The 17,977-nt window shown below is 44.5% G+C and overlaps 1 protein-coding gene across 1 annotated transcript in view; it reads left to right on the top strand.

Annotated features, from left to right (window-relative positions):
• Nucleotides 1-17,977, top strand: part of CDS2 (CDP-diacylglycerol synthase 2) — a 260,698-nt gene that overhangs the window by 160,610 nt on the left and 82,111 nt on the right. The window contains exon 6 of the mRNA XM_069214178.1: nt 16,373-16,431. Coding sequence (XP_069070279.1) covers nt 16,373-16,431 — 59 coding nt within the window. The remainder of the gene's footprint in view (nt 1-16,372; nt 16,432-17,977) is intronic.

Below are 17,977 nucleotides of genomic sequence, written 5' to 3' on the forward strand. Positions count from 1 at the left end.
AACAAATATTGGCAAAACCAATAGGTCTCGCCTAAACAAGAGCTATTGGCTTTGGCAATGCATTTTGCCATGTTGTACACCAGTGCAGCTGCTATCCAGCATGCTTAAAAGTTAGTAGTGTGGTGTGTCAGAGTGGAGTGGGGAGTAGAGTGTCATAGAGTGGATTTGTTGAAGTGTTGTACAGTTGGGTAGAGTTCAGTGGATCAACGGCAGAGAGTGTCATAGAGTGGAGTGGATTGAGGTAGTGGGTGGATTGGATTGGATTGGAGTAGAGTGGGGTGAACTGGATAGGGGTAGAGTGTGGTGGATTGGATTGGATTGGGGTGGATTGGGGTGGGTGGTTTGGAGTCATAGGGCTTGGGTGGATTGGTTTGGTTTTGTATCGCTCTTTGTTAGCCACCCATCCTCCCCTCTCATTGGCTTCTCTTTAGTGTTGCCTAGATTTGATTTATTTTGTACATGCCTTCAAATGACAGTCTGCCTGTGATAATGGCTCCCTTATCCTCAGTGAAGTTTTCTTTTTGTTTCTGTATCAATTTCAGTTGAAGGTTGGATGACCAAGGAGCCTTTATTATCCGTTCTTTCGGTCATAGATACTAAAGAAAGACTATAATAATGCCTACCTTATCGTTTCACCTTTTATTGACACAGGAATAAAAAAGGTCTTTTTGATAACTATTTTATTGGTTGTTTCTACAAAAACAAAAGCAACATAGACCGTTTCCAATGCAGCTTAGAAGCATCAGCATTGTACAAAAAGTACCAGTAAGGCATAAATGGGAAGGGGCCCAGTCAATCCTCCCAGAGCACAAGGCCAAAGTATGTCCATCACTTCCCCCAGATCTTGGTGCGTTTCTGCGGACACCTTCATGCCTGGTACACCGGCAGTTCCATAAGGGCACACCAGTCTACTCCTTTTTGCCATTCCGTCAGAGAGGGAGGCTGAGCCGACTTCCACCGGTGGGCAATATTTCTTTTGACAACTAGGATCTCCCACCTGGGTGCTCACTGCTTGAGGACCCACCCACATCCTTCAGTATGCCCAGAAGGCCTATCTGTGGGTTTAGTTATAACTCCCGTTCCAAGACCCAGGCAGAGTAGCCTTCACCTCGCCCCAAATCCCAATATACTGGAGCACAAAGAAACCATGTGAAAAGTTGGCATGGGTGGCAGGGCAGCAAAAGCAGGTGGTTCCGGGAGTGCTGCCAGGTGTGAGATATGAGTTATGTAGTTGGAACAATTGAATGAGGCGCAGCCTGGTAGAGATGGCCATCTCTCGGGGCGCTGCACACAGGTCTCTTCAGTCCACGTCTTCCAGGGGCCCCAGCCATTCCTCCGACTTTGTCTAAGGAAGGGAAAGTAATTTGGCATGTGGATAACCAGCATTCAATACATTTGGGAGATTTCTCTTTTCCATAAATGTCCAATGAATACCTTGGCCTCTAGTGGGCTGAAATTGGGAGGATGATGGAGTACCGTAAGTAGCTGGCCATAGCACGGCGCATTGTGAAATTGGGGCACTCAAGGGAGAAATGCATTTGTGGTCAGATGCCCTCCCTGCCAGACGTCTCCAAGAGCAGAGATACCAATTCTGTTCCAACCTTTGAAGTTCTTGAGGTGTGCAGTGTGGTACAGCCAGCATCCTTCCCATAAGGGACTGAGCTGCGAGAGCTTCTTGTCCCAGTTGGTAAAGTGCAGGGCTGCCCGCCATTTATTAAATACACCGTGGTTGGACAGGGAAGGTTTCATGGTATTGGGTTTCCATAGAGCAGACCCATGACAGCGTCCAGGCCCATACAAGCAAGTTCCAATGGACATGTGGGGTCCTTCCACCCTTGAATCAGTTGTTGAGGACCACAACATGCGATGCCCAGTAGTAGAGCTAGATGTTTGAGGATCCCAGACTACCATTGTATGTCGCCTGATGAGCTTGGCCAGATGCAATATGAGCTGCGGCAGCCAGAGCATATAAAGTTGTGAATGGAAGTGTTGAGGGCCTGGAACCAACTGTTGGGGATGGTGAATGAAAAGTGTTGCAGAGTGTAGAGGAACCAGGGAAAGACCATGATCTTGAACAAGGCGACTCTACCAAACATATTAGGTAGCAGGCGGTCCCTTTTCTGGAAATCGTGTTTCATGTTACAAAATAGAAGCATCAGGTTTGGGGGCCAGGTCAGGATTTGTGGAGATGGAAAAACCATGGGTATGGATTCCTGCCAGACCTCTGCAATGCGATCCCCCGGAAGTGGGACGAGGTGTAATTTACTTGGATTGACTTGCAGGCCAGAGGCCATCGCATAAAGACAGAGGATTGCTAACGCTCGTGCTGCGAAAGGTGCGAGTGTTTCATGAAAGAGGTGGGTGTCGTCCTCATATAGAGCGATCCTATCTTCAAGTTGTTCTGACCACTGCCATCCTCTGATACGCACATCAACGCGGATTGGGCATGCCAGAGGCGTGATAGTGAGGGCGAAGAGGAGCTGGGAGAGAGGGCAACCCTTTGGGTCCCCCTACTGATTGGGAACTCCTCCGAAAAGATTCAATTGACTTGCACCTATCCCATGAGCGTGGCATACAGCAACTTCATGGAAGAGTGAAACCTCATTTCAGAGAAAAGACCAACTGACCGAGTCTAAGGCCTTCTCAAAGTAAAAAAAAAAAAAATAGCCTGTGGGATGCCCTGTGCAACGGCACAGGCCAGTGCCATCTAGACACGCCATATACAATACCTAGACCTTTGGTTTGTCATAAAACTACATTGGTCTGGGTGTATCAGGGAGGGCAGGGCTTTCATCAGCCGAGCTGCCAGCATCCTGGCGGGGATCTTGGGTTTGACGTTAATGAGGGAAATTGGCTGGTATGAAGAGCCTTGTTCTTACTGCCGCCCTGCTTTGGGAAGAACCCCTATTGTAGCGGTGTCCACCCCTGCAGGTAAGCGGCCATTGGCAAGTGCCTCAGAATACATTTCTAGCAAAAAGACATTAAGGGGGTTATTACAACTTTGGAGGAGGTGTTAATCCGTCCCAAAAGTGACGGTAAAGTGACGGATATACCACCAGCCGTATTACGAGTCCATTATATCCTATGGAACTCGTAATACGGCTGGTGGTATATCCGTCACATTTGGGACGGATTAACACCTCCTCCAAAGTTGTAAAAACCCCCTAAGTATAGTGCCATATTTTCTGTCATAATTGAGGGGAAATTTGTCAGGGCCGGGGGTCTTTCCGGATTTCATTGCTGCTACTGCATCAGCGATTTCCTCCAAAGGCTTCTCCAATTCGGAGCAAAGAGAGGGAGAAAGTTGCAACAGGTGGATGTTCCTGTGGATCAGATGGTCTCCTTCTGCTGGCGGTATGGGCTGTCGGGTATAGAGATGACAATAGTATGCCGCAAATGCATCTGCTATATCCGTAGCGGTATGCCTACAGAGACCCTCCGAGTCTATTGTTTTGGGGACCGTTCTGGATGTTAGGTCTCAGATGGCCAGCCAGTAAAGCAGTTTGCTACTTTTGTCCCCCCACTCATATGCTCTTTGGACTGAGGTCCTCCAACATGGCGGCTCCTCCTCCAAGGAGGTTTGCCGGAGGTAGGCCTGGGACAGCTGTAGCTGTTGCTCCAGCCTCTCTGAGGGTTCCCGCCCGAGTGTCCTTGCCACGTCCAGTATGCATGCCTCCAGGGTGTTGATCTGCACCAGTTTCTTCAGAGTCTGTCCCCGAAGAAAGCCCTGTGCTGCACCCCTCACAGTGGCCTTACCTACCGCCCACAGGGTCCCAGGGGAGTTGGCTGTGTCTTTGTTGCAGTCGAAGTAGTCCTGTACTGTGGACCACAGAAATTCTGCACACTGGGAGTCTACCAGGCACTACACATTGAGGCGCTGCACTGGATGATGTGTGAGATTTGGGTGCCCAAATTGGAGGGCAATAGGAGAGTGATCTGAGATACCCATAGGAAGGATCACAGCTTTGGTGACCTGGAGGGTGTCTGTGGCGGGCAGAAGCAGCAAGTCCATACACAAGAAGGTTCTGTGGGCCTCCGAGGTGTGGGTGTATTCCGGGTTTCTAGGGTGCCATTTGTGCTAAGCGTCACACAGCCCAAGGGTGTCCATCCATGAGGACAGTTGGTGGGCTCGGGATTCTATTTGTATTGGGTGGGTTGGAACAGTCCAGTAGTGGGTCTGATGGTCATTGAAACTGCCTACCATAATCAGGGAGCCTGAGGGAACATCAAAGAGTACCTTCTGGAGAACGGAGAGGACCTGGGCTGGGGCCTAAAGCTGGACATACATGCTGAAGAGTGCACATAGCTGTCCCTCTAGAAGGCCCATCACTCCGACATAGTGGCCCAGGGTGTTGGCAAATGTGGACATTGCCACTAATGGTAAGATTTGTGGAAGAGTATTGCCACCCCAGAAGCCCCTGGGGAAGCCTGCGTGATATACCCTGTCAAATCTGAGGCATCTCAAGAAGAGGCAATAGGATCCGAGGAGATGGGTCTCCTACTATAGCAGGACATCTGGTTTGGAGGACTGTGTTGCACTTAATGCGGTCCAGGAGATTATTCACATTCCACAGTAGGACTTTAAAGTGTGACAGTGGATCCAGGGTCAGGCATGGTATAGGGTAAGAATCTTCTCCCACAAGGGTGGGCCGGCATTGAAAGAACATCACTTCACCCCACTGTGGCATCTAATGTAATGCGTGCAAGCAAAGACAGGTGAAATGTGAGTAAATCAAGAAAACAATCAACATATTGTAAAACATCCCAACCCTCAACTCTCCCCAGTCAACCAATCAGCATTTATAAAGCGCGACTTATCACTCTGGGTGGGGCTCAGGGTGATAGCTGGGGGACACAGGTCAGTTGAAGAGCCAGGTCTTGAGGTCCTTCCTGAACTGAGTCAGCTTAGGGGTCTGCCTGAGGTGGAGCGGCATTATGTTCCAGGTCATCATGTTCCTGTTCCAGGTAGGAGAAGAGTCTTACTGGGGCCAGTTGAGCAGGGTGGAGTTGCCTGCAGGGTGGGTAGAAGGAGAGGCGGTGGTTGAGGTAGGCAGGTCTGATGTTATTAATGGCCTTGTGCGTGTGTGTCAGGAGCTTGAAAGTGATGTGTTTGTTGATGGGGAGCCAGTGTAGTTCTCTCAGGTGGGCGGAGATGTGGCTGTGGATGTCCAGGATCAGTCTAACTGCAGCTATATATTCTCTGGAGCCTAGTTTGGAGTTTCTTTTTGACTATGACATAGTGTGTTGCCGTAGTTGAGTTTACTGCTAACGAGTGCCTGGGTGACTGTCCTTCTTGCGTCAATGGGTATCCACTTGAAGATCTTCAGGTGCAGGCGTAGAGTGTGGAAGCATGAGGATGAGACTGCTTTGACTTGGTGGGCCATGGACAGTGATGAGTGGAGAATGATGCTGAGGTTGTGTGCACAGTTGGTAGAAGATGGGGCAGTTCCGAGGGCACTGGGCAACCATGAGCCATCCCAGGCAGTAGTGGTGGGGCCCAGAATGAGGATCTCCATCTTGTCCATGCTGAGCTTGAGGCAGCTGTCTCTTATCCAGTCGGCTACTGCCTTCATTCCTTTGTGAAAGTTATTTTTGGCTGTTGGTGATACGTCTGTGAGGGAGAGAATGAGCTGTGTGTCTTTGATGTATGAGAGGATGTTGAGCCCATGGTGTCTGACGATTTTGGCGAGCGGGGTCATGTAGACGTTGATGAGGGTGGGGCTCAAGGGCACTGGGTACTCCACATCTGGTTTCCGTCAGTCTTGAGGTGAAAGGTGGGAGCCTGATTCTCTGGGTTTGGCTTGTGAGGAAGGAGCCAATCCACTCCAGGGCTTTGCCGCGGGTGCTGGCATTGTGTAGTCTGGTGCACAAGGTAGTGTGGAAGACCGTGTTGAAGGCGGCGGAGAGTTCAAGGATGATGATGAGGGCTGCTGTTTCGCCGTGGTCCAGTAGTGTGTGAATGTCATCCGTGGCTGCTAGGAGTGTGGTTTCGGTGCTGTGTTTGTTTCTGAATCTGGATTGGGAGGGGTCAAGGATGTGGTTTGTCTGAAAGTCAGTGAGCTCTGCGTTGATTGCTTTTTCAATTACTTTGGCTGGATAAGGGAGCAGTGAGCATTTGCTTGTGAATCCTTTGTAGATGCCCTGTATTTTTTTTGGTGGAAGAAGGTGGCGAGGTTGTCACAGTGGTCTTGGGAGGGCGGGATGTCTGTGGTGTCCGTGCCGGGTTTCAAGAATTCCTTGACTATGGTAAAAAGTTCCTGTTTGTGTGCATTGGTGTTGATTCGCTCCTGAATGGCCGATTTTCTAGCTGACCTGATGAGCCGGTGGTGTAATTTGACGGCGTCTTTGAAGGCTTTGTGGTCTTTGTGGTCTGTTGGGCTTTTACTGCTTCTCCACTTTCTCTCGAGTCATCTGCATACGCTCTTGGATTCTTGGAGTTCGGTGGAGAACCAGCTGGGTCTTCTTTGGTGTTGACTGCTGGTGGCTTTCGTTAGTGGGGGCTAAGGTGTTGACGCAGTCAGTGATCTATTAGTGGAGGTTTTGGGTTGAGGTGTTGGCGTCCATGGTGTCTGGTGGTGAGGCGTGGCGGAGAGCCGAGGTGAGCTAGGCTTCGGTGAACTTGGCCCAGTTCAAGTAGGGCAGTGGGCGTGGTGTTGCCCAATTGTCTTGGTGAAAGAGAAGTGGACGCAGTGGTGATCAGTTCAGTGGAGTTCGGAAGTGTGTGAGAAGGAGATGTGGTCTTCGGCAGAGAAGACCGGGTCAAGGGTGTGTCCTGCTGAGTGCCAGGGGAGGTTGACCAGTTGCTTGAGACCGAGGGTGGTGAGTTTGTCCATGAGGGTTGAGGTGTTCGAGTCGCTGTGGTTGTCGTCTGTTAAGGTGAGGGCATGGGGAGCGCTGAAGAGGGTGGGGCAGGGTCTGGGAGGGGTTGTTGGGGTGGGGGGTGTAGATGAGGGTGCTGCGGAGGTTGGATTTTGGATTTGTCTAGATCAGAAAGTGCAGGTGTTCGGCGATGGGGGTCTGGACATCGGCTCTGGAAGCATCTGTCTCCGGCAACCTGTCTAAAAACTAACCGTCCAACTGAAACATGAGCACAACATGTGCATCGGACCTCCTCCTTAGCAGGCTGAAACAGAACAGATGCAGTGTCGACCGCGAAAGGTTTGTGCATTTAAGTGCACAGGGGTGGTGCCCGCACCACTAGTTGTTCAGGTCAGGCCTCCGAAGGGCAGGCAATCCCCTTGGCACATTAGGAAACTTGTGGGTGCAGGTGGATAAGCTGAGGAGTCTTGATCTCAGCCCAGGCTGGGAGAGGGAACGGTCATGGAGACTCGGGCACCCCACCATCCACTCCCAGACCTCCTCTGGGGAGACGAAGAAGTAGATCTTGAGGTCCTAGATGACCTTAAGCCTTGCCGGGAAGATAGGCCTGTACCGGGAATCCATAGCTCTGAATGTCTGTTTTACATCTTTGTAGGATTTCCACCATTGCTGGACTGCCCAGGTGTAGTCCGGGAACACCATGATGCGGCAGGAGTCGTGGGTTAGGGTGACCGCAAGCACCCTCCTGCAGGATTGTGTCCCTGTCTCTGTAGTTAAGAACTCAAGCTATGAAAAGGGGACTGGGGACATCCGGGAGGAGAGGGGCCTGTGGTTCTTGGAGTGGTATGTGCTTTCGATCACAAACCATGGTGACAGTTTGCCATCAGGCACCCATGACCGGAGATAGGCCTCCAGGAACTTCTCAGGTGCTGGGCCCTCTGCACACTTAGGAAAGCCCGCGAGTCGCAAGTTGTTTGTGCATGACTGGTTTTCTGCATCTTCGGCTCAGGCCTCAAGGGTGGTAGTTGTCAGTTTGCCAGTAGAGCGTTTGTGTGGCCTCCTTTTCCTCTATAGTGGAGACCCTATCTTTGGACTCAGAGATCCTTCTGGCCACATTCTGTACGTCTTGGCGCAGCACTGCCACATCCATTGCAATTGCTCTGATTTTGACCTATAATGCTTCCCTCGAGGCCTGTATGGTTTGGAGGATGAGGTCAATGGGGACCAAGGAGGAGGTCTATTGGGTGTGGGCCCTGAGCCCCTTATCTTTACCTGTGGCTCGTTGATGTCTGTGGATCTCCATCTGCAGGGAGGGTGTGGGGTGTTCTTGGAAGGGACGGGTGCCCGCAGTCAGGTGGTCACAGTGGGCACCTGCGGAGCTCAGTCCCCTAAAAGGAAGAAAAAAAGAGAGGTAAGGTGAAAAAAATTGTGAGAACGTGGAAGGGTTGGGGGAGGAACCCCCATCTATTGATGCAGCCCCACTGATCTGGCTGCAGAGTCCTACAGCAACTCTAACAGTCTTCAGGTGAGGCCTGGGGGTGGGGGAGGAAGAGGGGCTTTCGGTTTTCCGTTCCACCTCTGGCTGATGGTGGCAAACGTCCTGGGCTCTGGTGGGGGGGAGCTTTCCGGGAAAACCCAAGGAGCAAACTCTCCGTCTCTCATACCCCCGCAACAGGGGGCTCCTTGTGGCAGGATCTTGAGTCTCAGGCTCGTTTACCTCGCACTATAGGCCGAGGTAGCACAATCAGTCGGGCCAAGGCAGGAACAGGGCATCATGCGGTCTGCAGCTGTCTGTCTTGCAGCCCGTAAGTGGCAGGTCACAGAGCGCCCGCACAAGGTGATTGCCCAAAATTACTAAGTCTGTTCAGTGGGAGGGGGTGACCAGCCTCCTGTGCACCCCCATGTATGGATTCCCCACTCCCTGCCGCCTATGGACTCCTCAAGGATCTACAGGTGAGTTCTGAGGCTGCCACACTAATCGGGCTGCCATCTTGGACGCCTCTCTCAGCCAGCCAGCATAACGAGGGTGGGTGCTACCTATGGGATTCAGGGGAAGAGAAGACAAGTAGGTAGAGGGGTCCTCCCTGGGCAGTCACTATCCTGCTGTCACCGGCCTGCAACAAGAGGCCCTGCATTTTCTCACGGCTGCCTTCTTGCGAGCAGTGCCTTACCTCTGCGGTTCAGCCCTTAGCCCTCCGCCACTCCTGCAACAGGTCCTGGGCCCCCCAGAACACAGGGGGCAATTCTTGACAGGCCAGCGGCGTTGCGAGATGCGATGAAAGGGACGACCAGCATCGGAATGAATAAGAATGCTGAAGGAAAGCCCGGAGCTCATAGCTTATGTTACAATGCTTTAGCATATTAAACCAAAAACTATTGACTTTGTCAGTGCTTGTGTTCTCCATGATTATTGATGTTTAAAAAGTGAAATTACCCTTCTTTCTTTAATTTTACCAACCCCACAGCAATTACACTTATCTTCCTGCAGCCCTTTATCAAATATTAATGTGAATACTCATCGAAAGTGAGGTATGCTCACTTTTTTGCTATGCCTGTTGGGTATTTTTTTGGCCCGATAGCTTAAAAACAGGAGTGATGAGAATCTGATAAATAATCTTTGGAAACCTAAAAAGGGAAACTTTATTTAAACGGTTGATAGTTTGCCTCATATAAAATACACTATGCAAGCCTGTCTTAATGAAGGCTTGTTCCCCACTCTGGATCCAAGGAAGCAGATGTTCTCTAGTGGCCCAATTTTTAGTTTGGCAGAGTGGGTCACTCCGCCACTAATGTGACGGATATCCTGTTTGTGACCGAGTAAGTCCGCTAAACTCTAAATCAGGCCCTAGATTTCCTGTACTTTTAAGAGGATGGCTAGTGAGAAATCCTAATATGAACTCTGGATTGGGACAGATCACTAGTGCATAGCACTAAAATATATGCGGAGCCAGTCAGGGTTTTCTTTATTCCCTCCACTCTATTCACTATTCATTGAACCTTTATTTTGTGTCAAAAAGAGGAACAAGTTAGTCCAGAATTGCATAGACAGTAACGTTAGTAAACTTAATTTATATGCAGATGACATTATGGATTTTGGTGTTTGTTATATTTGAAGGATGATAATTCCGAATATTAGTAATGTATGTTCTGTATTAAATATGTTTTCCTCTAATCACTGCTTATCTCGTCAATATTGAGAAGACTAGTCACTTCCTTTGTGCCTGCAGTCCAAATTGCTACAATGCCAAGGACAATTAGCCTTTGCAAAAGTTATTGGAAGAGTCTAGTTTCAGTGTGAACTGGGAACTCGGAGAAATTTAATTCTCACAATTTCTAAACAGCACACTACATTGAAGGCATTCATGTTATTGACACAGGACCATCATAAATGGGCCATACCTCTCTTCAGTTCACACACTAACAGTTGCTAATGGACTTTGTATGATCGAAAGACATGAAAAACCCTCCAATCTTCCATAGCTGACCACAACCATGACAAACTTTAAAGGCACAACGAGAATCCGTGTAAATAGTGACATAGGTTGCAGCAGGCAATTTGCTTGCCCTTGAGAGCAACCAATTCTGTAACCTTGGCACTGCAGCTTGTGGAAGGGCGGCAGCCTCTTAAACCGTGAATTGAAAGAACACGGCATAGCCAATGCACAAAGCACTGAAATCCTCTCACAGTGCAGAACTGTTAGTTCATAACTGAAGAGATCTGTCACACATTACCCAACAATGTTGGCGGTCAATAACAAAGTCCATTAATTGCAGGTTCCAAATATGCCTACAACCTGACTGCTTCCTAACTTCTGACATAGACGCTCGGATATGGGACAGTATTAAAATTGCCCACCCACTTAGATCAGCCACTTAGATCTCCCTCCAACCATGTCTGCTCAAGACCACAGCTATTCACAAAATCTCAGATTGAATAACCCAGAGCAGTAAGCAGCTAAGTAGACTGTATGATAGGAAATACCAAAAATGGACCTGCAGACTTGTTCTAAGCTAATAGTATTCTGAAAATCATAAAACATTTCTTCTGTCTCTTACGCTTCATCATCCAACACACGGCTATGTGCTGTGTCCTGTAACACGATAACCACACCTTAGTGGTCATCATGATGACCTGGAAACACTTCCCACATAGGATCAAAACAAAAACATCCTTCAACCCTACATACTTCCCATTGCAAGCAAGAGCTTCATAGCCCCACATAAGCGTAGTTAGTGCAGTGTGAATGCTACAATACAATACAATGCAATGCAATACCCACTCAGGAGGTTGATTTTATATATAGGAACCCATTGAGATATCAAGTTTGGAGTTGTCTGCAGTAAGACAAGTATTGAAGTAATGTTTTCATTCAGATTCTTGGTAAGTGTAAGAAAATCTGTCCTTGTATGTAGGTTGCTATGCTTGGATGCTAACCCACTGGATTAGTTGCCAATCCGTGAAATACTTCCCATCTGTTATTTGGCGGTTTATGGTGTTGCGATGCAAAGCGGGATTTTGACTTGGAAAAACGTTATGAGTAAAACCTCACAGGAAAAAGATACTTTATAGAATTGGTTTTAATGAAAAGAATAGATATTTATTTAGGAAAGCAAGGGTGTTGTTTAGTGGATGCACTTTATTTTAGAAACATCGGGGCAATATACAGTCTGTCCCATTTTGAATAGAGAGCAATTGTATTTTTTTGGTTTTCAACATGACTGGGTGTGGTTAATGGAAGTCATAAGGGATCAATGAGAGATATAGTAAAGCTTGATGTGGATTTTTGGCTGAAAGGAGATTGAAAATTCCACTTTTGCAGCATTTGTAATTATAGCTATGTTTGTTATATATTGTGTATACTAAATTGAAAAGCAATTTTAATGTATTCCTGTTCTACATTTTTGACTGTGAGAAAATTGCATTACCTGTCTGCTGATGTTTTATGATGTTACTACTGGATGAATGGCCTCTGTGTTGCTTGCTTGAAGATCCACTTCTAGGCATTGTTTTCCTATGGATACATATCATCCAGTGGCAATCTCAAGTCTGCAGTAGGACTAGTTTATTAGTGTAATATACCAATTGATGATGGAACGACTAGCTTATTAGTGTAATATACCAATAGATGTTGGAAGGAAACTAATCTTAAGTTGCAAAGATGAATGATGTAATAAATCGATTTGTTCAGTCCCTTTGATAAGTAAAATCACATTTTAGTTTTGTGGTTCCAAACTTTTTTCATAATAAATGCATTTTATTTATCAGTGGTGGTTGAACGATTTCATTAGACAAGCACTAAAGTGCTGTGGCATATAATTCGACAAAATACCCCAAAATGTTTTTCAATCACAAAGTGGTTTTCTATTCTTTTGTGAGAATATTTTTGCTGAACATTTTTTGTTTTCTTAAACTAATTATAAAATTTGCCATTTTTTAAAATGTTTTTATTCTGGGCAAGCAATTGTTTGAAACATGCATCGTTCACAATAAAAAGAATGAACAAAATATTTTAAGTCACAGCACTTCTACCCAGCTAAACCCTAGATCTTTTGTTATTAATCTTGCACAGTTTAGGTAGAAACCTTATACATTAACTGGTCACTGTACAGCATTCCTTTCCCCTTGGGCATATGTTGTCCACTGAACTCTGATCTGTGTGGAATCTCAGCCTTCCTGGCATCATATTTTTAACATTTTATAAAATCAGATTTCAATATTTAGAATTTCTTTTTCCCCACACTGATATTTTAAACACTCCATTCGAAATGTAGTACTGTGTGGTTAACTTGTTATTAATTTGCTCCTACATTTAGTGCATAATGAGCATAGCTTGTTTTTATGTAGCAGGCTCAAGTTTTATAAGCCGTATAAATAGCAGTTCTTTCTTAATATGGTGATTTGCTCAGAATCTTCCATTGATATTATCTTTTGACCACTGTCTCTGAATGGTAAGGCCCTGCATGTTTGTTTCTTCCCTTGATTCTTTCTGATGACCATCTGTGGCAGTGGGTCTGACACTCAATAATTTACAAGTTCCTTTGCAATGGACAATTATATATCCTAGTAAAATCCTCCCAAGACCTGTTCTCCAGTGACCACAAACTGGCAAGCCTCTTTGGCATTGACTTATGATAATACATGATGCCCCATCTTCATGATGCACATCACTTGCCTCACTGTAGAAGTCTCTGAAGAATGTTTCACAGGGTCAGAGTTTTGAACCTTCCTTAAGTGGTGAGTTTAACTCTCAGTTTTCCTTTGCATTCTGGAAGAAGTTCTCAGTATCCAGATATTTAGCAATAAACTATTTACCTGCATTCCTAATTATCAATACACTATTACCTGCATTCCTAATTAGGGTCATTTAGATGATAGAACTGCATTTCGCAAGGACAGTTGGACACATTTGTTTTACTCCTACTCATAATTACCCTGTGGTTGCTCTTCAATACCGACAATATCACTTCCTTCTGTCTTTGACACTTCTGCTTAGGAATAGTGTTGACTCCAATGCTAAGATAGGACCTCAAAAGAGGATATTCAGGCGCCAATGGCCTCTGTGTTGCATGCTTGAAGATCCACTTGTAGGCATTGTTTTCCCATGGATACATATCATCCAGAGGCAATCTTGTCTGCTGCGGGACTAGCTTATTTAGGTTTGGTAGACAATTGATGGTCAAAATGCTGGTGGTTCTTTTCCACATCAGTCGTACTGAAAGGTACTTTCTCCCATTTATGCTCCAATATATTTTCCTCATAATCAAATGCAAATTCTCCTTGGGTGGCATCAATAGAAACTCCCACACAATCCACACTTGGTATTTTATGCTCCACGAGTAAGAATGTTTCCTTGCTTGCAAAGTCTTAGCCAATCTTTCCATGAAAACTGAACGTTGCGTGCAGGAAGAGATTTGATTTTGTGGATTCATTCAGTTGTCTTACATCATGCTCTTAAAGAGATGGCCACCACTGCTGAGGCAGAGAACACATCATTGCTGAAAATGACTCCTTTCCCCTGATCGTACCTCAAGGCTTTGCACTATTTTCCTGTGTACCTCAATGTTGATTTTGGTAAAAAATGAGGCAGCAACATCGTGTTGCATCTGGGTCCAGTGGTGAAACAAATTAGAACTCAGGTGTAGATCACGTCCAGATAATTTCATGATTATTTATTTATTTAAGTTTCTGTTGAGAACCCTTAGAGGCATGTCAAAAAACGCCTTTCAGAAAAATCTGGTCGTAGTAATTGGAGTCCTTGAATGGATGGAGAGATATTGCACTACAAGTTGAGTTACAACAAACATATACTGCTAAATTTGCTTTAAATAAACAGAATCCTTGCCGAAAATTAGTTGGAGGTCCACACATAAAACACTGGAATTCCGGGCCAGGACCATTAAAGAAACACATCCATGAAGTGCCTGCAGTTCCTGTGGCATTTCACTCAGCAGCTGGGTCAAACACGAAATCACTAAAACAAACAAAGAAATTTGGAATAAAAATTGAAAAAATATTTCTCTCCAGAAAGAGAACGTTTGGGTACTATGAGCAGTGTCCACTTTGGTAGAACACTTCAAACTGAAAAAACATTTTAAATGCTAGTGTCATAAAATGCCTTAAGTGCTTCAGTAGGATATTGCACTTGACTTTGAAAAGTACTTTTCAACGTTTCTAAAATAGTTCATCAACATACTTGAGAATTTTTCAGAAATGTTGCAGGGTATTATGTGGTTTTAAATTCGTTAAGTAATACCATCTGTATTCGGGATTCAGCACTCTTAATACGCTATTATTTTTATTGTGACATTTGTAAATGTTATTAACACTTAAGTGTTTAAAATATGTTCACATACCAAGAAAAAATATTTGTAAAAGTCTGATTTGTTTGTACAATTTTTTAAAAATAACATTAAAAACTGTTATTTATTTGTTCTTATAATTGTTACCTCACTTGACATTTCACCAGATGTAATTCTTGTTAGTGTAGTCAGAAATGTTTTTTATATAATGTTTTTCTTTGTATTGGTGTAGTACTCAATGTTTATCTGTGCACACAATCTAGTAATTGAGGTGGTACCCATCCCTACATTCTCTGGAAATGGCATCATATCCAACCGGAATGTAACTGTTCTTTTGCTTCAGTGTCTCGCAAAAACTTGAAGTCTTCGCGTCTTATTCCCTTTGCCATCAGGTGCATCACATGAAGCCCTTCAGAGCATGTCACACTGTTGCGTCTCAGGTCTGCCTATATAATGCATTTAATCTTCCTGGATCATTTGTACAAATATGTGCATCTTTGTTGATCTATAGGTTCTAATAGAAGTACACATGCAAATCTTTGTAAATGTTTACTTTTTTATTTTAGTTTTCTGTATATGGATACTTTTTTCTCGCATAGTGAAAACCCTTTTCTTACACCTTGCTCCCCCTCTGACATAAGTGACTGTTCTTTCATTTCCAGTCTTAGAAAGGCACTTGTTTGAATGTTTTGCACAAGTGCATGTGGATGTGTTTCTAAGTGGGTAATTACTTGAGAACGGTTTGTGTATACATGCACATCTACCGGTTTGTGCATGTTCTTAATAATTTGCGTGGTCATTACCCTCTGTGCTTTTCTTGAAAATGCTCGCTTTCTTGTCCCTGTCCATTACGATGGATGATTGCATACACGCTTAACTCCAAACTGTGAGTTGTAATGTCCACTGATGCCGATTTATTTTAGGACATTTCTACCTGCAGTTTGTGTGTGACTTGTACTGTGAAAAAAACGGTGAAATGGGCCTAATGTGATTCATAAATAACCCAAAACAAACAACTTTGTATCTACTCATTCTGTTTAGGGCAGTTTTTGGCATATTCCTTGCACTTCCATCTATTTCTCCAAAAGAAAGTGCTGGGTCTATGCTCCACTTTCCATTTCTATTAAAAACAGCTACCTTAGAAGATAGCTTTAAATATGTGAATTATTTAATACCCAGAGTTGAATATTTCAGGCAGAAAAGAAGGGCACAGGATTATTAAAATGAAAAGAAACAGTTCAGAGTTGTTTATTATAAATCTCTGAAAGAGATGTGTCTTTTAAAAAAAACTTTTGATATTTGTTTGTAATGTGACTTATTCCTATTGAAAAACACATTTAAGTTGATACCTGATGTTCATATCTAGTCTCTGTTGAAAAGTATAATCTTTTTCATTGATAAATGGTCTCTCTTTGAGTAGAGGTTGTAAAATGTTGTTCTTGAAATGTTTGCAATGCTTCCCTTTGAGCCAATGACTGTCTGTGATTTGACGTTTTTTACACTAGTCGCCACTCACTGAGATAGGCGAGCCACTCATCTCCATGCAGGCTATACTTTAGACTCGTGTAGTCTTTCTGTGTGTGTTTTTGGTCAGATGGCTTAATCTTCGAAAGCCTTCATATATAAAAAAAAGAGGGCGAAGGCCCCCCATTTTACAGCACTGTTCAAACATAAGAGCGATTCAAATATGTGGATTAATATATAATACATTTTGGGTTTATTAACATATGTCCCTCTTTCTGTTTTTCGTCAGGTTTCTGCATGTTTGTTCTCAGTCTGGTCAAGAAGCACTATCGCCTGCAGTTCTATATGGTAGGTTTGACAGTAGTTTTTGTTTTGAACTTGAAGAACACTGTTTTTTTGATCCATGTTCACACCCAGGGTGGTTTTGTTAAATTTGTGCAGACTAAACACCCCTTTTACAAACACACACCAGTGAATGGCAGTTTGGGAATGTGTCAAAAGTTCATCAGAGTGGGATGTTATTTTGAGTCGCAGACCACCGGTTTCAGGACATCACACTTTGGAAGAGTTTATAGCAGAAAGCTTTGTTAATTTAGGTGCAATTTTTAAAGAGGTTGACAGCTGTTATGCACACTGTACCACTTCTGTTACTAACTGATTCATCTAATTAAGATAACGATCCAGTGTAACCAGTAAGGAGTCTTCTCAAATTGACATTTTGCCAAGACAAGAAATTGTCCCTGAAAGGGTTTGTTAAAGTGAAAACGTTGCAGTGATAGTTAGGACGCTAACACGTTCTTTATGTCGTATGAACATTATGGTGCTAACTGCTGCTTCTGCACGTTATGCTTACTTACTGCAATAACTTCCTGTGATTGTATCATACATAAAGTATGCAGTAAACTAACAAATGGTAAGCATTTCAGTATTTGTAATTTAGTTTCTCACAGAATTCATCTATGCTTGAAGCTAATAAGGAAAACGTGTTTGAACTCCCCAAGAGTAAATGCTCGTAATACATCAACCAATTTAGTATCTGTAACACTTTCGAGAGGAAACACCAATATTATTCATTGTGTGTTTAAGGAATCCGTCAAGACAGGCAGTATCAAATACCAGCTCACATGTTAGCAGACATTAAATAAATCATGTTTTGGTAGTCTAGGATTCTCTGGAACCACCTTCTTTGCTGAGGAACATTTGAGGTTGCTCTGCATTACTTCCGCATTTGGGCTCCAATATTATTTGCTCACCTCTTCTTCCACTGAGTAGTATCTTTTCAATAAAAGGCTAAGGCCCTCTTTTTGTGTGTGTGTGATGCTCCAGGATGCACCAACTTTTCCCCTCTTGGGCAAATGTCAACCTAGTGCCTGTTTCCTGGGTCGAGCCATTAACTGCTTCCGGGTCTCATCTAAGATACTTCTTGGAGAACTAACAGTTTTCTTGTTTCATTTTCATCCAACTTTGTGGACAATAAGGTTGGACTCCTCTTTATTTTGTGCAGAGGAGTACCTGCCGCTAACCCTTTTTACCATTGCCAGTAAGTGTCGCCCTTCAGCTATGTGTTATATTATGGAAGACCTCCTTCTCATCTCTTGTGGTGAGAATCGGTTCAATATCTTGTGAATCACCTCTGTTATACATTTAACACATTTCCAAGTTCTTCACCTCTAACTTGATCTTTGACTATTATAGAATAGGGCTATAGCAAACGTCGCAAGAACTTTGTTCTGCATCAATAACATGGTTGTGTTGTTATTAACCTTAAGATTCAACCTTGCACACTGTGCTGAATGTCAAATAGGCCTTTTATTAAGATTTTGGCATGCCTTCTAAAGTGATGGTCCCGGTCTGAACTAGCTTTTTTCTTTCAAGCTTCTCATGTCAACATAGT

Source organism: Pleurodeles waltl, chromosome 11 (assembly GCF_031143425.1).
Source record: "Pleurodeles waltl isolate 20211129_DDA chromosome 11, aPleWal1.hap1.20221129, whole genome shotgun sequence".
NCBI lineage: Eukaryota > Metazoa > Chordata > Amphibia > Caudata > Salamandridae > Pleurodeles > Pleurodeles waltl.